The 23147-nt window shown below is 38.9% G+C and overlaps 1 protein-coding gene across 1 annotated transcript in view; it reads right to left on the reverse strand.

Moving 5' to 3' along the window:
* The window catches only part of ATRN (attractin), a 172477-nt gene that overhangs the window by 106221 nt on the left and 43109 nt on the right, over positions 1-23147 (reverse strand). Inside the window, exons 2-6 of the mRNA XM_065892394.1 lie at positions 17275-17358; positions 14296-14409; positions 7872-8000; positions 5957-6162; positions 4301-4469 (exon numbers count right to left, since the gene is read on the reverse strand). Of these exons, the coding sequence (XP_065748466.1) occupies positions 4301-4469; positions 5957-6162; positions 7872-8000; positions 14296-14409; positions 17275-17358 (702 nt within the window). The remainder of the gene's footprint in view (positions 1-4300; positions 4470-5956; positions 6163-7871; positions 8001-14295; positions 14410-17274; positions 17359-23147) is intronic.

Genomic DNA, 23147 nt, shown 5'->3' on the forward strand with positions numbered 1-23147 from the left:
GGCAAAAATAATGAGATGTCATTTCCATGACATCTATCCTGCTAGCAGACTCAGGCCAGAGACTCTCCTTGTGGCCTGATAAGTAAGCAGCCATACTGGGGAAACCCTACCAATAAGGAACTCTGGACAGCCTCCAGGAGTTGAAGTGCCCTCCGGTTGACAGACAGCAAGAAGCCAGGGCCCTTAGTCCTACAACCACCAGGAAATGGGTGAGCTTGGAAATGGATTCCTGCCCAGTTGAACCTCTAAATTAGAACACAGGCCAGGTAACACCTTGATTGCTGAGAACCCAGTTAAGCCATGCCTAGAACCCTGACCAGCAGACACTATGAGGTAATAAATGTGTGTTGTTTTAATCTGCTAGTTTGTGGTAATTTACACAGCAAGAGATAACTAATACATATACTGATATGGAGTGTGAAAAAACAAGAATAACTGAAATTTTTGGCTTAAGCCAAATAGAAGAATGGAGTGGTTGTTTACTGAGGTAGGGACTTCTGGGGCAAGAACAGGCTTGGAGGAAAGATCAGTTTGGGACACATGGAGTTTTAGATGCCTATTGAGATGTCAAATAAAGAGGTGGGGATATGGGAACAGGTGATAAGTCTAGGATGCAGACATAAATTTGGAAGTCACCAGCATAAAGGCCAAGATATTACATGAGATCACCAAGGGAGTGAATACACACTCTCACAGAAGGGGACCAAGGACTGAGCCCTGGGGCACATCATCAGGCTAAGGAGCCTGAGAAGGAATGGGCAGTTAGAAAAAATGTCAAGGAAGTGTGGAGTCCTGGAAGCCAAGTGAAGAAACTGTTTAAAAGAGGAGGGAGAGACTAGTTTTATCGAATGTTTGTGAAAGATCAAGTAAGATGAGGAATAAGAACTGAAAATTTTAAATCTACTCCTTAGTCATACTAGCCACATTTCAAGTGCTCAATAACCACATGTGGATAGTGACATGACAGTGTAAACACACAGCATTCCCATCATAACCAAAACAGAAACTGTCCACTGAACAGTTCTGATGTAAAGAAACAGAAGACAGAAAAATGAGCAATATGTAGGTAACTGCTAAATGTGGTGGTGGGAGTTTGTGGAAGTCCTCTTTTGATAAACTTTATCTTTCAAAACAGAAATGGGAAACAAGGCCACTAGCTGAGCAGGAAAACAGGAGAAAATGTGGTGGAGATCTAAAAAATGAAAAGACAGTATGACAGCTGAGCAGGAGAATGAGAGATGGAATAAGAAAGAATTAATGAAATGTAAACTCCTGTGGGAGTTGGGATTGTTGGAGTTCACCTAACCTCTTGACTCTGTACATGCATATCTTTTGCCAAACTTGGGCACTTTTCAACTATTATTTCTTCAAATACTTTTTCATACACACCCTCTTCCTCCTCTTCTTCCAAGGCTCCTCTGGTGACAGAAATGTTAAGATTTTTTGTTACAGTCCACAGGTCTCTGAAACTCTGTTCATTTTTTAAATGTTTTATTTTCTCTGCATTGTTCAGATTAAGGAATTTCTATTGTTCTATCTTCAAGTTCACTGATTCTCTCCTCTGTCCTCTCCATTCTGTTGCTGAGAGAACTGCTGGAGCATTTTTATAATGGCTGCTTTAAAATCTTTGTCAGATAACTCTAATATATGTGTCACCTTGGTGTCAGTATCTCTTGATTGCCTTTCTCATTCAAGTTGAGATTTTCCTGGCTCTTACCATGACAAATGATTTTCAATTGAAATCTCAACATTTTGGGTATCATGACATGAGACTGGACCTTATTTAAATCTTCTGTTATAGCAGGCCTCCTCTGATACCACCCCAGTGGAGAAAGGGAAAGTCTACTCATTACTGCTGTTGCTGCCAGGCAGGGGTAGAAATCCAGGCTCCCCACAGTGTCTCCACTGATGTCACAGGGGTGGGGGAGGCCTCATTAATGCCTGGTGGAGAAGTAAATCTCAGCTCCCTATATGGCCTTCTCTAACCCTACTCTGGTGGGATGAGGGGTGGTGGTTGGAGCAGCTCACTTTATCCTGGCATAAATGGAAATCTAGACTCTATACTAACACTTTGCTAGCAGGGGTGGGGGTGAAGCCACAGTCCTTTCTGTGCTGTTTGTCTAAGGTCGAGTGGTTATTTTCTAAAAGTTTTCTGTCTTGCTAAGCTGCCCCTTTCCTGGTCCTCGGGCTAGAGAAAACAGGGTTTTCTTGGGGCTTTTTCAGCTTATACCTATTAACATTTCCAGACTGCTGATTTTTCCAACATCAAGTCTGAGATATATGACACTAAAGGAAAACCCTTGGAACTTACCATTATGTCATTTTTTGGGTCTTGAGGTCCCTAATAAGACTGCCTTCTTCAGAGTTTTCTTATGTTTGTTTTATATATAATGTCCAGGTTTTTTAACTGTACTTATCATACAAAGGATAGGGGGAAATGACCTTCATTTATTTATGATTTTTTAAAATTTCCTTTTTCATATTCTATTTCTTTTTTTTCGTATTCTATTTCTAAAGGAGTATCTTTTGTGTTTATTTACTCTGTGTTCCTTCTAGGTTTGTCTTTAAATCTGAAATTATTTTAAAATTCTTTCCTAACTTCTATCATCTCATTTCTGAATTTTTCTAGTCTTGGTTATATTGTTCTTTCATGTCTTTTATCATTTTCTTATTGTATGTTAGCTTACTTTGGAATACTAAGTTATAATTTTTGTCAGTTTTTCTATTATGCTTTCACGTTGAAGGGGTATTATTCTACTTATTCTCTTCTTTTTTATAGTAACTTTCTATGAGATTTGACCTTGATATTTTTTCTGTTGCTAAATTTTAATTTTTTTGTAATTTAAAAAAAAATTTCCTGAACCCTTATAGGAGACGCTTGATTTAGCTAGTTTTTCTAGCTTCTCAGTTCACTAGCTCCTCTTCTGTTGTAGTGTAGTGTCCAACTATTTGGCACCTTACTTGTTGAGATCTCCTAGCTCTGTTCCCCTCTCAGACTGTTATCTGGACTTTCTTTCTCTGCTGTCCCTGTCCTGTTCAATTTGAATTCTATTCCCAGCAGCTTTTCTTCAGTGTGGGACTTTCTCCTACAAAGAGTCTTTGGCTGGTTTTTTGAAAGTTAATAAGACACAAACTGTTCCAGCACCTTCAGATCATACTACAGATCCCTTGAGCTCATCCCCACTACTAGAACATGCAAAATCTTCCCAATTCCAGCTGCTGTTCTCAAAGCAGCTTGCTGAGCTTTCCAGCGGGTCTTTGGGTTTACTGCTGGTGGGCCCACCGCTCCCCTTTGCTTACTCCTACATAGATACTGATAGCACAAAGGTCTTGTAGCTGTCAACGGTTTAACCCCACCTATTTGTGTGGATGCCTTCTGACCAAGTTTGTTATAGATATTATCCATGTGTTTTTTATTCTGCTATCCTAGTTGTTCTCTGTGCTTTAATGACTATGTTTGGGGGATTCAGAAACTATACTATTACTGCCATATTTCCAGAATTCCTTAAAGAACAGATGCTGATTTTTTTTTTTTTTTGCGGTATGCGGGCTTCTCACTGTTGTAGCCTCTCCCGTCGCAGAGCACAGGCTCTGGACGCGCAGGCTCAGCGGCCATGGCTCACGGGCCCAGCCGCTCCACGGCATGTGGGATCCTTCTGTATCGGGGCATGAACCCGCGTCCCCTGCGTCGGCAGGCAGACTCTGAACCACTGCGCCACCAGGGAAGCCCCAGATGCTGATTTTTGACAATCTTCATTGGTAGAAAATGTTTAGAAAAACTTTCCAGGGCACAAAATCAGCACAACAGTAGGTGTTCAAAAATTTCTCCCCGTAGTCAAACTCCATAGCTAATTCCACTGTGAAAACATACTCTCCCTTCAGGATGAGCAGCATGGAACCAGCAAAAGACCTTGAACCCTGGGAAGTATTAAAGAATGGCATAATTTCCACTAGCAAACTATAAATGCAAGCCATTTAACCTACAGAAATGTTAATTAAATTAAGGGGCAAAGCAATCCCCTATTTATATAGAACCTATTATATATATCTAACACAAAATCTGAGAGACAGTGTCTGGAAAAGATGAGTTATTCTTTATTACAGCAATGAACTCTTTGTGGCTCCCAATTTCAAAAACTAAGAATATGTCCCCAAAAGTCTAGAATACAACTACTAAAATACAGAGATTTTCTTCAGGAATGCAATTACTAATGATTTCTTTTCTTTTTGCTTATCTCTACTTTAAATATTTTCAAAATGGAAAAGTAAGCTTCTTGTAAAAATTTTTAAAACAACTTACGCTAGAACCATGTTGTAATCTGAGTGGTTGAACATATATCCTCCAACAACCCACATTATATTTCCATTGACCACAGCTTTGTGAGAGGCTCTGGGGAGCTTTAGGTTAGAATATTCCTCTTGTGTCCAAAATGACTGGTTAGCTGGTACAGGAACTGAACATCCAGGACCTAATAAAACATAATAAATTAGCTTCACAAAATGCAGCTTTAAAATTACTGCAATTCAGGAATTCCCTGGGAGTCCAATGGTCAGTGCTCTGCACTTCCACTGCAGGGAGCCTGGGTTCAATCCCTGGTCAGGGGAACTAAGATTCCCACATGCAGTGCAGCAAGGACAAAAAAAAAAAAGAAAACTACTGCGTTTCAAGTTTGAATCATCTAAATACAACAAATTATCTAAAGAATATTTACAGTCTTTCCTTTAGCATCTAAATATCAGACATATCCCTTTAATTTGTGCTTTCAATTTACTCAAAGGTAGTAACCAAGGGTAATCTCTAATAAAATTCAAAATCACATACTTTCTAATGAAAACCTGACCATATCTAGGTTAGGATTTTTTAGTAATGAAATACTTGCTTAAGCAGCTCTCAGAGGAAAGAGTATACAAAGGAATTATTAATTCAAATGAAAAACTTTAGGGACCTCCCTGGTGGTGCAGTGGTTAAGAATCTGCCTGCCAATGCAGGGGACATGGGTTCGATCCCTGGTCCGGGAGGATCCCACGTGCCGTGGGGCAACTAAGCTCGTGCGCCACAACTACTGAGCCGGCGCACCTAGAGCCTGTGCTCCGCAATAAGAGAAGCCACTGCAATGAGAAGCCTGCGCAACGCAACAAAGAGTAGCTCCCACTTGTCTCAGCTAGAGAAAGTTCACATGCAGCCAGGAAGACCCAACGCAGCCAAAAATAAATAAATTTTAAAAAAAAACTTTAGAGCTAAAATGTTAAGACTAGTCCTGGGAGTATTACAAACTATCCATTTCCAAAATCAAGAAACTCCTTTTTTGAGAGGTTTGGCTTCTGCTCCAACATTTGCAAAGTGGTAGGTAGTCAAATACTTCAATTATTTAACTGCTCAATGTCAGCCAAACCGAACAAACTAAAGCATCTAAACAAGCACATTTCTGGAAATTCAAAATAAATGTGTTCGAGAAAGGGGTAAATAAAAACCCCAAAACTAAATCAGTAACAGCTGCTATCACCCACCCCTTGAAGAATTTGCTAAAGGGCTTCTTTAATAATCTGTATCTGCAGATAATTCCAATAACTGACTGCTTTAGGATTCTACTGTATAATCAACCCCAATTTTCTCTGAGTTTATTGAAAGTTTCTGTGGAGAGACCATTATTATTAGCTCTTGTTCCACCTCCCAGCTTGGTTCTCTATGTCTTATGGCTGAGACCAAGTTCTCTAAATTCATGAATGAACTGCAAAGACTGTTAAACTGCTCCACATCTCTAGAGACCACAACCATACATCTATGAATTCAAAGATCTGTAAGAAGCTGAATAAAGAGATATGAAAATTTAAACGCTTCCTGATATTTGATTAACATAAATGGTGCAGATATTAGGAATAAAGTCAATCTACAACTTATTAAACTAGAAACATTCTGTAAATTGAAAGAAAAAAAAAGAAACAAAGAAGTTCCTACCCTGCCACTCTGAGAAGCAGGAGCATCCTCTGACATCACTTGAATTGCAGATGCCTCGATGAGGAAAACCACAGTTATTTACACAGTGAGGGATGTCACATGCTTCACCTTTCCAGTTTTCAGAACATTCACATTGAACAGTGTTGCTGCTATTACTGATCTTACATTCTCCTCGGCCTGAGCAATTATTCGGACACATGTCAAAACTATAAAAATAGTGGGGGGAAATTAAATCAACACAAAGCAACATTTTGATTAACTTAGCAGAACTTCCTCCTACACAAGGCTTAAGAAATCTCACTGTCTAGCCAGTTCATTCACAAGCGTAATTGCAGTACTTACCATTTAGCCTAAATGGGGTCACTCAACCCTGCAGAACTAGGGCAAGTAATAAAATCAAATTAAACCTGTTGGATTCTCATAAGAAGAGACAGTTAAAGAGATTACAAGAAGAGAAGAGATTCTTGCAAAATATCCAGGCTTAGCTCCTTAAGGACAGGATGACTATCCTAATTCTTGGTAGCCCACAAATGATGAGCATTATAAAATTGCCAAATGCATGCTAGCAAGGCTGGAGAAGAAAAGGATAAAACAAATTGCAAACAATACACTACCATCCTCATTCCTCTGGATAGTCTCTAAAAGTTTACAGAATTTGCTTAAGATTATTGCTCAGATTGGTGTGTATTAAATTCCTTAGCAAGTTTATCTACCCATCTCAGATGCAAGAAAAGGGAGGGGTAGTTTAACTTAATACATGAGTTTAACCATAAAGTGTTGCATAGTAACGTGACAATGATATTGACAACACTTTGAAAAGACATAATTCTGATTTAAAAAAGGGGGGATAACAGGATTAGCAAGATACTGTAAGAGTGTAAAGAAAACTAAAAAGGAATTTTGTAGCAAAGCATGCCAGAAAATCAGGAATCAGTTACAAAACAAGCTAATTAACATTCACACCTACACCCTAACGTCAGTTCACGATACATTTATAATAAAATTTTATAAGTATGTGTATATAGTATTTTTATAATCTATGTTATAATATAATATAATAAATGCATATGCCTACTTTTCAAACCCAGGCTTGTGATGAGCTGCCCAGGCTGCTAAGTCACAAACCTTGGGTACCTGAAAAACTGAATCACCATACCAATCAAGATAAAGATGGCTTTAACTAGGGTTGAAAGACTACTGAGATCCTGAGAAAATGGGCAAGAAAAAGAACCCAGTATAAAGGTTACACATGGGGGTTATCAGCTATACCAGGAGTTGTCAAACGTATTGTGTAAAAGGCCAGATAATATATATTTTAGGTTTTATGGGCCACAGAAGTTCTTTATCACAGACCCCCTGCTTATGGCATTGTATGAATTTAACTACTTCTGAAAATAAACATTTCTTAGGAAAAAAAGGAAAAGACAGAAGTTAGCTTCTCTCCTACTGCAACAAATTCCAAAAGCTGCCCAGAGTCTGTCTGTCTACATTTCCTTTGTAACCTCAACTAAGTTGTCATCAATGGGCCAACTACTGAGTACATGAAAACTACTAATATTTGTTAAATTGTACTTAGCAAACTCCTCCAAAGTTTTTATCCATTGGCAGGAATGGATAATGCCCCTCTTTTCCAGGAGACGCTCAACAGCAGCAAGACCTGGGTTGCAACTCTGGTCCCACTGCTTTGACAATTTACTTTATCTTTTCCTGCCACTTGCCTCATTTATAAAAGAAGTAGAAAAACAGTGGCTGTAACTGAGTTTTTAAAAGAACTTTAAATGAGAAAATTCATGCAAACTGCTTAGCATAATGCCTGGCACATTGTAAACCCTCAATATGTTAGTCATTATTATTGTTAAAACAAAGTATACAGTCTTCTGAAAAAAATCACAAATATTAGACTTAAATATCTTACTTGTAAGTGATATTAAATCCAGTCAAATTATAAGCAGCATCACTAAAAAAATGCAGCAGGGCATAACCTGATGTGGCAACGACCTCTGGGACAGTCTCGTTGCCATCTCTCTCAGGAACAATGAGGCCGCTGAAATGAAAACACATGTCTTATAAAGGGAAGCATAATCATAGACACATCACATGGTGACAGAACACAAATTCAACTGGATTTCACCCTTGTAATTTAAAAAGCCACTTATAGGAAGAGGGCCAAATTCCTGTGATAAATGCACAGGAACAGATCTGAATCTTTTGCTAAGCTCTTCTCTATTCTAGGTTTTATATATATATATATATATATTTTTTTTTTTTTTTTTTTTCTTTTTTGCGGTACGTGGGTCTCTCACTGTTGTGGCCTCTCCCGTTGTGGAGCACAGGCTCCAGACACGCAGGCTCAGCGGCCATGGCTCACGGGCCCAGCCGCTCCGCGGCATGTGGGATCTTCCCTGACCGGGGCACGAACCCGTGTCCCCTGCATCGGCAGCGGACTCTCAACCACTGCGCCACCAGTGAAGCCCCTAGGTTATATTTTAAATGAGATTTGAAACCGACGACCCTATTCTTTTTTTTTTTAAGTGAAACATTTTATAATACTCCTTTGAAAAACTGAGTAAACCTCCACAATCACAGAAAGTAACAAACTTTATGAGTTGATGGATACCAAACATATACCACTGAAAGACATGAAAAGTAAAAATAGAAATAAAGTTTGATATACAAACATCCATCATCCCAATACTATTAGCATTCTGATGTACTTTCTTTGTTTAATTGATACCATGTTACATATCATATTCTATTTTACAGGTAATATACCATAAGCATTTCTATGTCTCTAAGAGCTCCCTCAGAACTTTTAGAAGCTTACTCAGAGCTCAGCCCACAATAGTATCTGTTGGGTGTCTACAAAGAGAAAGAATTACCAAGTCAAAGGGTCTAAATGATGGCTTTAAGGCTCTTAATCCATATACCAATTTGCTTTCCAGAAGAGAGATGGTGACTTGAAATCCCACCGACAGAGAATGAAAGTGTCCATCCCACCTAACCCCGCCAACAAGGAGAATTACCAGTCCTACTTTAGTTTTGCTAATTTAATATGTGAAAGTGATTTTTTTAACCTGTAGTTTTGAGCTTCTCTTATACTTCTGAGGTTAATCGTTTTTCCTATGTTTACTTGCATCTTTTGCTTTTCTTCATATGCTCCTATCTTTTGCCCAGTTATTGTTCAGTACGACCATCATCTCACTCAGTTAAAGCCTAACTCCTTACCAGGCCCTGTGCAATCTCTTCCACACACACAATCCCATCCAGTGAACAAACGTCTCATCTATTACAGATGGTCCCCGACTTACAATGGTTTGACTTACAATTTTTTGACTTACAGTTTTTTGACCTACAATTTTTTGACTTTACAATGGTGCAAAAGGGATACGCATTCAGTAGAAACTGTACTTAGAATTTTGACCTTTTCCCAGGCTAGCGATATGCTGTTGATACTCTCTCATGATGCTGGGCACCAGCACAAAGCTGTAGCTCCCAGTCAGCCACACGATCACAAGGGTAAACAACCAATACATGTACAACCACTCTGTACCCAGACAACCTTTCTGTTTTTCACTTTCAGCACAGTATTCAAAATTACATGAGATATTCAACATTATAGGCTTTGTGTTAGATGACTTTGCCCAACTGTAGGCTAATATAAGTGTTCTGAGCACATTTAAGGTGGGCTAGGCTAAGCTATGATGTTCGGTAGGTGAGGTGTATTAAATGCATTTCAACTTACAATATTTTTAACATACAATGGGTTTATCAGGACATAACCCCATCATAAGCCAAGGAAAATCTGTACTCTCTTCCTTTCACTTGCTCAACCCCAGCCACACGGGCCTCTTTTCTTTCCTAAAGCACAAGCTTTTGGGCTGATGACTATCTCAAATGCTCATTCATTATGACCTAGCAATTCTATTTCTTAGTAGAAGAAACATTTGCTCACATACACAAATATATAAGAATCCTCACCGCAGCACTATTCAGAATGAGAACAGGTTGAAAACCACCTAAATGGTCATCGGGGAGCTGGATGAATGAGTCATTACATACGTTAGGTCTGCAGGACTGACAAGGCGCTCATCAAGGCACTCTGATGAGTAGGGAAAAAAACAAGCTGCAAGACGATGGGCCTAGTATATGTGTACATTTATGTGTATTTATACAAGTGCATATAAAAATGAGTGGAAGAGCATATAAGCAGGGTGTGAGGAGGAAGAAGGGATGGGATTTTCATTCAACAAGTTTTTAATATGCAGGCAGAACTAGGGGTTGCAAAACGGTGAAGCATTTTCTACTATGCATTCAACTAACAAATACTAAGTACTTACAACAAGTGAGGCACTGTTCTAGGTACCAGGAATACAACAGTGAAGACGTCTCTGCCCTTACTGGAGTTCATGCCAGAGAAAGAATAAGCCTAGATATGAACCCCCAACCCCTGGCCCACAGGTGTGTATATATAATGCCAGGTAGAGGTAAATACTATGAAGGGAAATAAAACAGAGTAAAAGAACAGAAAGTGCTACTTTAGAAAGAGCATTTAGGGAAGGACTCTTGGAAGAAATGACATTTGATCACAGACCTAAATGAAGGTTTCAACCATCATCATGCTTTCATCAGTTTTATATACCAGAATCCCCTAAAATGATGAGGGGTAAGTACTTGCAAGAGCAGGGCCACCTAGAAACACGTATGTCAAAAGCAATCTTGCCGTAAGAAATACTGGCACAGTAAAGGACTGGGGGATTCAGTCACATGTAGGACACTCTTTGTTATCTTAGCATGAGCTTCAGGGTCAGAGACGTGAGCTCCAATTCTTGTTCCACAAGCCTGTGCATGTCACTGACATCTCTGAGCCTTAGCTTCCTCAAAAGCACAATGAAAGAAATCCTATCTACCTCACAGCAATGTAATGAGAATCAAACTGTTAAAGCATGTGAAGGGCTTAAATAGCATCTCACACTAGTAGGTGCTCAATAAGAGATGGCTAATGGTATTTATTATTTATATGGGGGGACATTTAAATGTATAGAACGAATGGCAGAATGGGTGGAGGGAGAAAGGATGGAGAGTCAGAAGGAGTGGGAGGGCCACCTGCACTAGATGACCACGTTGCTGGAGAAAGGGGATCAGCTTCCCTACTGTCAGAGAGACTTAGGCATTTGCTTCTTTTCACTTCAAAAACTTGTGACAGCTTCAGAACGTGCTTTTTCCCAGTGTGAAAATAAAACAACTGCTTTATGACAAAAATAAACTTTGTACAGAATAAATGAATATAAACCTCAACCCAGTGTGCAAGGCAATAGAAAGTGTGTGGGTGAGAAAGTGATGCTGCAGGCTTGCCGTTCAACTGTCACCCTGAGCTGCCTCCACCACCCTGTCCCCTGCCCCTAGGCAGGTAAATAAATGCAGGCTCAGTTTAGGCTGCAGCCAGCTGTTCAACTTGAGAAAATCAAGAACTGCTTGCCCTGGGGTTATTCATAATCTTATATTGTAAACACAGAGTACCATTGTTTAGAACCATTTCTGAAAATCACTGAACTAAAGATACTGTCTTAATTCAACATAACTGTCCCAGACAGATATGGGCTCTCTGAACACACCTGGGGCACAGTCTGACTTTGCCAACTACACTATGTTAAGTTTACATAGTTGGCAAATCCTCAGTTTGACACACCTCTCTCCTTGCAAAACTATACATGCAAGGACAGATGTGGAAGGTAAGCCAGATTTTTAAAGTCAGGGTTAGGAGCCTGGGGATGGGTCCAAACAGCATCTATACTTCTGAGTGGTGAAGGAGGGTCCACAGCCACAAAAGAGGTGCCTGCCTTTGATTACCTGCCACAAACTGACCACGATTTCCATGGGGTGCTGGACAGGCTGACTCCCGCTTTCACAAGACTTCCTCTAACAGCTCTGCATCACAGCCTAAACAAATGCCTCATCAGTATTTGACTTTCTTAAAAATAACAACAACAAAAACCTCTAGAAGGAATAAGAATTTCCTCAGAGAGGAAAACTATTCTCCCTGCTCTATCACCACTACCACCTCTGCATCTCCCTACCAACAGATCTGAGCAGAGCGAGCAGGTACTCCACAAAAGTGCTGCACTTATGCATTTGTTGAAGTGAATGCACCACAAAGTCATAATGTTGTGCAGCTGGAAGAGACTTGCTCTAGTGGTTCTCAAATTTGTCCAGTAATGGAACTCTGTTTGTTAAACAAATTTTATTCAGAATTTCAGCATATAAAAGATAATGTGATCAACCAGTTCAGAGTCAAATTAAACTTCATGGACTGCAATACACCCAGAGAAAACACAGTACAACACCTTCATTTTAGGCTTCAGAAGATGAGGACTAGAGTGCTTAAATGAACTATTCAGACTCATGCAAAGCCTTGGGCAGAACGCAGATTAAAAGTCCAAATCTTCTGAATCCTGTGTGGCTCTCTTTTTCTTTATTTGGCTGAACTCTCTGCCGCCAGGCTCACTCCACTCTGGGCCCCCAGCACATCACCACTGGGTTGATTCCTCTATCCAAAGTCCTCCTGACCCAACAGCACTCCTCAGCTCCCCATCTTGTGACACTGCCTTATGACCTAAACAGTTATTTTCAAATTCTTCCGCACATCAGTGCTTCAGGGGTTCTGTGTTTCAGGTAAATTTCAATTATTAAACATACATTATCTCACTATGATTTTAGAAAATGCACACTCAATTATTTCATAGGTTAAATTTTAACACAATCAATGCATTAATTTATACATTTCAGTAAATAAACTTTTTTATAGAAGCTTAAAAATCCTCCTGTTGTCTGTACATATACTGTGGCTTCTCTCAAAAGTCACTGACTAAAACAGTTATACCCTTCTGCTTGTTTTGTGGTTGCTGTTGGTTCACATGTCTGCTCATTAAATACACAGTCTGGGTGAACTACAGGGTTATGCATACCCTCTTGGCAGATGTTCCCACAGGGCTACTGGCAAGCTGATTCAAAGTGCCTGGCACATAAAGAGGGGACTCCATGAGTTTTGATTAACAAATGCAGTATCAAGTAAACCTCCAACAAGTACTATTATCATGATAACATCATACTACAGATAGTTTTTGTGCTGTGTTAAAGTTTGGGGTGCCTCTTGCTATAACACAAGGTATGAGTCAAATTCTGGCATAAAGATGTATATGCCCAACATGTAGCCAATATTTTGATGCTTAGCATGGCCTACCCACCCTGTTCTTTGGCCCTCTAAGTGAATCTCTAAAACCCAGAAAATGGCCTTGGTTCTCAGTTCAAAGACATGTTGCAGAGATTTCTAAGCCAAAGAGAGTGGAGAAATACAAGGGCACATTAGTTCCCTGATCTCAGCTGTCCTTTGCCTCCTCATGTTCTGTTCACTCTGTTATCTCCTCACCTACAAGAGACATCAACCAGCCCCATGTGAGGAATACAAAAAATATTTGTTGAATTGATTTCTTTTAAAGTCAGGGAAATCAAATATTTGAGGGAAAGAAATCCAGAAAGTCAGCTGACAACTATGACTCTCTAAGGATATGCATTTTAGAAAAAATATATTTTAAAAATCCTCTATCAAGTAAAAGGAAGAAAAATAAAACAGTTTTGAATTTGCATGTGGTCAAAATATAATAAACAACACAGCTACTTACTATTAATAAAAAGTAAAATGTCAAAACAATTCAGAGCACCCCAAGTATTTGGTGTTAAGCTGTTTAACAACAAACACAGAATATACTGTAGGAAAAAAATCACAACACGTAACTGGAATGTTCCTCATTCTCCACAGGTAACAACTGTTCATTTTATGTTTACTCTTCCAAAACTTTTCCCTCACCCATATTAAGGTATATACATAATTACACATCACACACACACAGAGCTATATCTGAATTCAACAAATAACTCCTGAATGCCTATGCAATGAAGAACACAACAAGGATCAAGATGAACATGGTTCCTGATTTAATTTTTCACAGAAATAATATATTCGATATATTACTCACAAAACATTTTTAGATGTAAACTTCACCACCACCACAAGAAGTAGGTAAATTTGATACTACTATCACAACTTTATAGATCAGGAAACTAAAAAGAGAGGTCAAGTACTCTGCCCAAAAACTCACCCAGAAGCTACAGGAAACCAAGTTAGGACTAGCACACAAGTGATAGGACTCCATAACTAGTACTCTTTCCATGAAGTAAATGTTTTAAGTGATAAAAAAGGTGAATCCAGTAAGAATACAATCTAGGAGATACATAAATGCAGAAATCAAACAATGGTTAACCAGTATTTATATGACTGAGCTTACCTAAAGGCAGCAACTAGGGGTGCGTAAATTGAGTCCCCATCATAAACATATAAATGGTCCCAACTACACTCTGTAGCAAAATGATTGAAACGAAGTCTCATTATTCTATTTGGCCTGAAAAGAACAGAAAAAAGTAATTTATAATAATCATAATCACTATAAAACATTTGAGAAAAAATATAGATTTTTAAAAGAATTTATATATAAAGAAGAAATTAATAGTATGTAATCAGTACTCCTTCACTTGTCAAAGATTTCCTTAGTACTTTCTATGTGCAAGAGACCACTAAATATGCAATGGTAAACAAAATAGACATGGTCTATGCATCTTTGGGCCTTACAGTCTATACAGTGGCGATTCTTTACCAATCCATCAGCCTTTTTATTCAACTTAAGATTTCATACTACATCATTTTACAAACACACCTGCCAATCCTCTAAACTCACCTGCCCCTCTGCCTTTTCATGGAACTCCCTGGAAGAAGCCCTGGTCTAGAGAAAACCAAGCCATGCTAGAGAAATTCACAACATTGGGTAGGCTGGTTCCAGTATTGGTGCTTCGATTCTGCCAGCAGTCCTACTACTAGTTCTCAATTTCTATTTCAGACCACCCAGTCCCACCTCCCTGCTTATGCTCAGCACTCAGACAAAAATTTCTCAAATTCCCACTTTCTAAAATAGATACATCTACCTACTTTTCCTTCCATCTCTCAAATATTTAACATCTCCGTCTCATCTGAAACTTCCAAGTCCAGACTTAAATCTCTTTAAGTATCACATATTTTACAAAAAACAACAAAACACAAAAAACTTTAAATCCCAACTCTCCTTCCAGCTACTATCAGACCTATCCCTTTCTCCTCTGAAACTCCACAGAAGACTTCGGTTTTCTCCATTTCCTCACATCCCACTCACCTTTTCACTCTCCAACCTGGCTTTAGGCCAAAGACTCTACTCCAAAAGTTCTTGGTAATATCAACACCATCTATATCCTGGTGATTCCTAACTATATGTCTCCAGCCTGAACCTTTCATCTACCCCATACTTCTTGTCTAACCAAACAATTAAATAAATACATAAACAAGTTAACTCACATGGTGATGAATACTGGGAAGAAATTAAAGGAATGTGATGTAGTAGTACAACAGGTGGTGGGGAGATACCCCAGAAAGTTTTGGAAAAGATTAGAATGGCGAGAGATAAGCCATGTGAAAAGCCTGGGGGGACAATGTTTCAGGCAGATAGAATAACAGTCTTAAAGTCTTAGACTTTAGAAGTTGATGTGTCCAAGCAACATGAAGAAAATCAGCATGTCTGAAACATAGCAAACAGAAGGAATAAGATAAGAAGTGAGTGAGAGGTGGGCAAGGGGCAAAGGTAAAAACCGGAGGCCAATTTCAAGGCTATTACAGTGGCCCAGGAAAGAGAGGATGGTTGGTGGTTCTTAAAATAACTGTAGAGTTGAAGATGAAGAGGATTGGGGAGATATTCTTGAGGGGAAAACTCATAGAACTTACTGACAGGCTGAATATGTGGATAAGGAAACGGAGGACTTGAAGTTTTTTGCTTAGTTTTATGCTTAGGCTGAGGTGGAGCAACCACTGACAGCACACTCAGAGCAACAGTGGAGAAGGACATCAGATGGGACTGAACTGGTAGAAAGGGCAAGGGCAGACAGCTCCTTAGAGCAGCAGTTCTCAGAGTATGGTCCACACAATGCCAGGGTCCCTGAGGCCCTTTTAGGAGGTCCAAGAGGTAAAAACTATGGTTATTTAGACTTGGATATCTGGTAGATATTTTCTTGAAAATGAACAAAGCAAGCCTGTATTTGTTGCCAAAGAAAATATAAGCTTTCAAGCAATAATGAGTTTTGGAAAATTTGTACCTACCACCCAGATACAACTTCCCAATACTTAAAATTTTCTGATGAGATTGATGGTGATTTTTAACTACAGTGATGTTTTAAATTTCATGTAATGAAATGTATCGACACCTGGAAGACCTGCATTAATTCAGTGAACCAATATTTTCCAAATGTTACAAAATCATGCATGGGTTAAAGATCTATTTAAAGTACAAGAAAACCAATTAAAAAAATTTTTTTTTATTTTTGGCCATGCCACACGGCATGTGGTATCTTAGTTCCCTGACCAGGGATCGAACCCATGCCCTCTGCAGTGGAAGCATGGAGTCTTAACCATTGGACCGCCAGGGAAGTCCCATAGAAAACCAGTTTCAACTTAACAAGTTCTAAAAGTTCATTTCAGATTCCACACTGCAATTTAGTTTTAAGAAATTACCACTTGTCCAGTTTTGGTCCAGTCTTCTATGACTGTCCACAATTATTTTAAAGGGTTATTAATGGTTGCAATGCGAGTGAATGCATGTGACACTTTCTGCAAGAAGCTTTTAAGAAGCAGGTCTGCTTTCTCCGTACTTCCTCCTTCCCCACCTGCTGGCTGCAGTTAGCCAACAGTGAAGCTAATGAATGAACGGCAGAGCTTGGGTCCTACTACCAATGGGAAGAAAGCTGCCTGCTGACCAGGAACACCTGCCTTGGAACTGTTATGTGAGGAAGAAATAAACTTCCATATGTTAAATCACTAAAAATAGTAAATAAATAAATAAATAGGCCTATTAAAATCTCTTCCCTTCCCTACTACATATTCAAGTGAAGTCTAATCTTCTTCATATACCTCAACCACAATAAAATATTGTAACAGTTTTTTAACTATTACAACTGAAAATATACAAATTGCTGGTGTGTATAATTCATTTGCAAATCAACACAGAAGTTTTTTTCAATTAACATTGAAGATTAAGAAAAATAAGAAAATCAAATTCACTTGTCAAAGTAAAGGTTACCAAATAAAAAATATTTTAAGTTGCCACAGATTGTTAATTTTACATGTTGGAAAAGTAATCTCACAATGAGCTCTATCCTGAAAAAAAAAAACAAACTTAGCCATTACTACTTACTGTCCTTCAATGAGCCATGTGCACTTTGTTTTATATTTATAATTTCCAGGTCCATCTGTTATAAACCCAGAAGATCCAGTTAGTCTGTAATTCAAAAAATAAAAAAATTTAAATGCATCAAAATTTCATATATTAATAATATCTTTCTTAATTCTCAATACAATCCAAGTGGGTACACTGATGCATACTATGACCAGAAGAAAAAGACTAGATAGTTATACACAGATTACACAAATCTGGATGAAACAAATTCATGCCATATACTTAAGAAAAGGGGATACAAATACATTAAAAACAACAGGAATGAACAAAAACATACATCTTTCTAGCTGAGATGGGAAAATCACACTTTGTTTCCATACAAATGGCCACAAGAAGTTATAAATCTCAGTTGGTTTTTAAAAAACAAGGCCACACAGTTACCATTACGAGTAAAATGTGTAAATGCAATAAATAACGCTGTGGCCAGCATAACTATGATGCGCAAGCACATCAATCCACAACACACAACAGACCCACCACAGCCATTTAGTTGCTTCTTCTGAAGTGGCAATCTACCACACTCTGTGAGCAGTGCACATCAGCACCTGACTTCCCACACACATGCCAAGCTTGAAGTTTATCAATATTTTTAGGTCTTGCCAATATGACAGGCATATCTTAGTATCTCATTAATACTTTTACTAGTACTAACCCTAATGTATGAAGATTCTCATGTGCTTTGGTCATTTGCATTTTCTCCTTTGCAAATTAAGACTCAATATTCTTTACTCACTTTGCTACCAAGTTATCTTTTCCAAAATCATGTTTAAGAGCGCTATTTATATTAAGAAGCTCCCATTTGTATGGTAAATGTACTATAAACATATTTTCTCAGTTTATGTCTAGTATATATTGTAGAAATGTAGAAATTTTTAATATTTAACAATGCTATTTCTTTCCTCTTTGCTGTTTCCAGATCACTTTTCCTCCCTCTTCCATCAACAATGTCAGCCTTTCTGAAACAAATGCTCTCTTCTGGATCTGCCTCTCTTACTTTCTGAGTTATCTACTGACATCCCAATTACTCCTCTCCACCCACTCCAGATATCAGCATCTAGCTCACTGCCTTCCATTCAGCCACATCCAAGATGTTCCATCCAAAGCCCAGCCTCTCCATTTCTTAACTTCACCATTAACAATTTTTTCCTCTACCCCACTTTAGTTACCCACTCTTTTCAGCCCTGCTATTAGGAGTGAAAGCTCTACCATAAAATCTCCATTCAAAGCGACCTACACTCTGACCACCATCTCTGCTCTCTCTACTTCATTTAGCCTAATTCCCCCTCTCCAATGAATCTTCAGCCCCGACCTCCAATCCACACAACTATCACTTCTTTATGTTCATCACTCACACATTTCACTTTCTCGCTTACCTAGGTATGATTCCAGGGTCCATCACAATTATCATCCCCTGCAAATCTCTCGACTTCTTTGCATTCTCTCTCTCTCTGCTGTACTTGCCTGATATAAATGTCTCTGTGTCTTATTCCCCAACATCCATTCCATTCCCAAAATATTAGTCTAAGCCAATCATGGTTTCCTGTGCCCCTTGCCAATTAGAAATGTGTATTAGTTAAGATTAAGTTCTAATGCAACTGACAGAAAAACCTAAATAGTAATGGCTTTAACCAAGATATAAAGCCCTGGGCTTCCCTGGTGGCGCAGTGGTTGAGAGTCCACCTGCCGATGCAGGGGACACGGGTTCGTGCCCCGGTCCGGGAAGATCCCACAGAGTGGCTAGGCCCGTGAGCCATGGCTGCTGGGCATGCGCGTCCGGAGCCTGTGCTCCGCAACGGGAGAGGCCACAACAGTGAGAGGCCTGCGTACTGAAAAAAAAAAAAAAAAAGATATAAAGTCCAAACATAAGCAACCTGGAGTACATAAAGCATTTCTATGCTCATCAGGGAGCTAATTAATGTTCTGCTATCTTGTTGCTCTGTCATCCTCTACATGTGCTTCCACCTCATAATCCAAGATGGCTGCACAAACTCCAGTTATTATTTCCATATTCTACACAGCAGGAAGGAGTTGAAAGAAAACAAGGTACATACCCCTGCCCTCTAAGTCAAACACGACAATTCAACTTACCCCCTAGCCAAGAATTAGACATACCTAAATGTACAGGGAGGCTGAGAAATATAGCCATTATCCCAGATGACCATATACTCAGTGAAAAATCAGGACTCTTTACCAGTGAAGAGAAGACTACTACTTCTGTCACAGCATGTAATCTAATCTTAGATGTGAGGGGAAGTCTGATGGAGGGTTTCTAGGAAATATTTCCTCATTCCTAGCTATGACACCTAGATCTCCTCTTCAATAAAAGACTTGTTGCCAGCTGCAGAAATGAGTGTGGTCAACAGACAGCATCCAGTTGTCAGTTCCATTGGAGCTGCCTTGCCCTAGGTCATGCCCTTCCCAGCATAGCCCACACAGAGTGGGTATAAAGGCTGGGCATTTTTCAGTCTAACATGGGACAACTCTGGCAGGCAATCCTTACTCCAGAACTCTCCTTTGTCAGGCCTGCATTGAAGCTCAACTTCTTCCTTTGCCCAGTTCTGCTTCCTGCCCCTTCCTCTCACAGATGTTATAATTAACTTGTACCCCAAACTCCATCTCAGAAAATGCTTCCAAGAAACCCAGCCTATGACAGACAGACATCCAAAGAGACCATCCTTCTTCCTCTGGACTTTGCTATGTTTGGATTCTACTTCAGCCATCACGCTATGAGCCTAAACACAAAGCCAACACCAAGGATGACAAATCAAAGGAGTGCCAAGGTCCCTGAAGAGCCACACCAAACAACCACAGAGACCACCCCAGGTTTACAGGTAAATAAATTTCCCAGTAGTTCAAACAGTTTTGTGGCTTTCTACTATGCTTCTTTTGTTTCTAAGAATTTCTACAGACTTCACATGGACATGTTCAGATATTTGCAAATCTGCATCCCTTTTGGAGAAAATATAGGTCAATTTTGAATATTTACTTCATATTTTTAAACATACACATTTACATACTTTTACAGATAGTGAATAGATATGATCAGACAGGCTTTTTTGGGTCAACTAAAGGACAATCCTCCCTTGTCCACTGATCTCCCCAAGCACTCCACCCCTTCTCCCCACCAAGATAAACATTTAACATTTAACAGAATTTCCATCCTGTTCCGCTGATCTATATTTCTGGTTTTGTGCCAATACCATACTGTTTTTTTTAATGGTAACATTTTTATATACATACATATATATATATATATATATATATATATTTTAGTTTATTTATTATTTATGTTTGGCTGTGTTGGGTCTTCGTTGCTGCACACAGGCTTCTCATTGAGGTGGCTTCTCCTGCTGCGGAGCACAGGCTGCAGGCACACGGGCTTCAATAGTTGTGGCACACGGGCTCAGCAGTTGTGGCTCACGGGCCCTAGAGCACAGGATCAGTAGTTGTGGTGCACAGGCCCAGCTGCTCTGTGGCATGTGGGATCCTCCCGGACCAGGGCTCAAACCCGTGTCCCCTGCATTGGCAGGCGGATTCTTAACCACTGCGATACCAGGGAAGTCCCCATACTGTTTTGATTACTGTAGCTTTGTTGTATAGTCAGAAGTCATGGTACCTGATTCCTCCATCTCTGTCTTTCTTTCTCAAGATTGCTTTGGCTATTTGGGGTCTTTTGTGTCTCCATACAAATTTTAAGATTTTTTGTTCTACTTCTGTGAAAAATGTCATTGGTAATTTGATAGGGATTGCAATGAATCTGTAGATCACCTTGGGTAGTACAGTCATTTTGACAATATCGATTTTCCCAATCCAAGAACATGGTATATCTTTCTGTCTGTTTGTGTCATCTTTGATTTCTTTCTTCACTGTCTTATAGTTTTTGGAGTACAGGTCTTTTGCCTCCTTAGATAGGTTTATTCCTAGGTATTTTACACTTTTTGATGCAATGGTAAATAGGATTGTTTCTGTAATTTCTCTTTCTGGTCTTTCCTTGTTAGTGTATAGAAATTCAAGAGATTTCTGTGTATTAATTTTGCATCCTGCAACTTTACCAAATTCATTGATGAACTCTAGTAGTTTTCTGGTAGCATCTTTAGGATTTTCTATGTATAGTATCATATCATCTGCCAACAATGAATTTTATTTCTTCTTTTCCAATTTGGATTCCCTTTATTTCTTTTTCTTCTCTGATCACCATGGCTAGGACTTCCAAAACTATGTTGAATAGAAGTAGCAAGGGTGGACATGTTTGTCTTTTTCCTGATTTTAGAGAAAATGCTTTCACCTTTTCACCACTGAGTATGATGTTAGCTGTAGGTGTGTCATACATGGCCTTTATTATGTTGAGATATGTTCCCTCTATTACAACTTTCTGGAGAGTTTGTATCATAAATCGGTGTTGAATTTTGTCCAAACCTTTTCCTGCATCTACTGAGATGATCATATGGTTTTTATTCTTCAATTTGTTGATGTAATGTATCACAATGACTGATTTGCGGATATTGAAAAATCCTTGCATCCCTGGGCTAAATCCCACTTGATCATGGTGTACGATTGTTTGAATGTACTGTTGGATTTGGTTTGCTTGTATTCTGTTGAGGATTTTTGCGTCTATGTTCAGCAGTGATATTGGCCTGTAATTTTTTGTGTGGTATCTTTGTCTGGTTTTGGTATCAGAGTGATGGTGGTCTCATAGAATGAATTTGGGAGTGTTCCTTCCTCTGTGATTTTTGGCAATAGTCTAAGAAGGATACGTGTTAACTCTTCTCTAAATGTTTGATAGAATTTGCCTGGAAGCCATCTGGTCACGGACTTTTGTTTGTTGGAAGTTTTGTTTGCTGGAAGTTTTTAGATCACAGTTTCAATTTCAGTACTTGTGATTGGTCTATTCGTGTTTTCTATTTCTTCCATGTTCAGTCTTGGAAGAGTATACCTAAGAATTTGTCCATTTCTTCTAGGTTGTCCATTTTATTGGTTGCTTATGATCCTTTTTATTTCTGTGGTGTCATTTGTATTTGAGACCTCTCCCTCTTTTTCTTGATGAGTCTGGCTAAAGGTTTATCAATTTTGTTTACCTTTTCAAAGAACCAACTTTTAGTTTCATCGATCTTTTCTATTGCTTTCTTCATCTCTATTTCATTTATTTCTGCTCTGATCTTTATGAATTCTTTCCTTCTACTAACTTTGGGTTTTGTTTGTTCTTCTTTCTCTATTTGCTTTAGGTATAAGGTTAGATTGTTTATTTAAGATTTTTCTTGTTTCCTGAGGTAAGACTGTATTGCTATAAACTTGCCTCTTAGAACTGCTTTTGCTGCATCCCATAGGTTTTGGATCGCCCTGCTTTCATTTTCATTTGTCCCTAGGTATTTTTTGATTTACTCTGATTTCCTCAGTGATCCATTGGTTTTTTAGTAACACTCTTTAGCCTCCACATGTTTGTTTTTTTTCTTATGGTTGATTTCCAGTCTCATAGTGCGTGGTCAGAAAAGACGTTTACTATGATTTCAATTTCCTTAAATTTACCAAGGTTCACTCTGTGGCCCAGCATGTGATCAATCCAGGCAAATGTTCCACGTGCACTTGAGAAGAATGTGTGTTCTGCTGCTTTTGGATGGAATGCTCTATAAATATCAATTAAGTCCATCTGATCTAATGTGTCATTTAAGGCCTGTGTTTCATTACTGATTTCCTGTCTGGATGATCTGTCCACTGATGAAACTGGGGTGTTAATGTCCCCCACTATTATTGTGTTACTGTCAATTTCTCCTTTTGTGGATGTTAGTATTTTCCTTATATATTGAGGTGCTCTTATATTGGGTGCATATATATTT

The sequence above is a fragment of the Phocoena phocoena genome, chromosome 15 (assembly GCF_963924675.1).
Source record: "Phocoena phocoena chromosome 15, mPhoPho1.1, whole genome shotgun sequence".
Taxonomy (NCBI): Eukaryota; Metazoa; Chordata; class Mammalia; order Artiodactyla; family Phocoenidae; genus Phocoena; species Phocoena phocoena.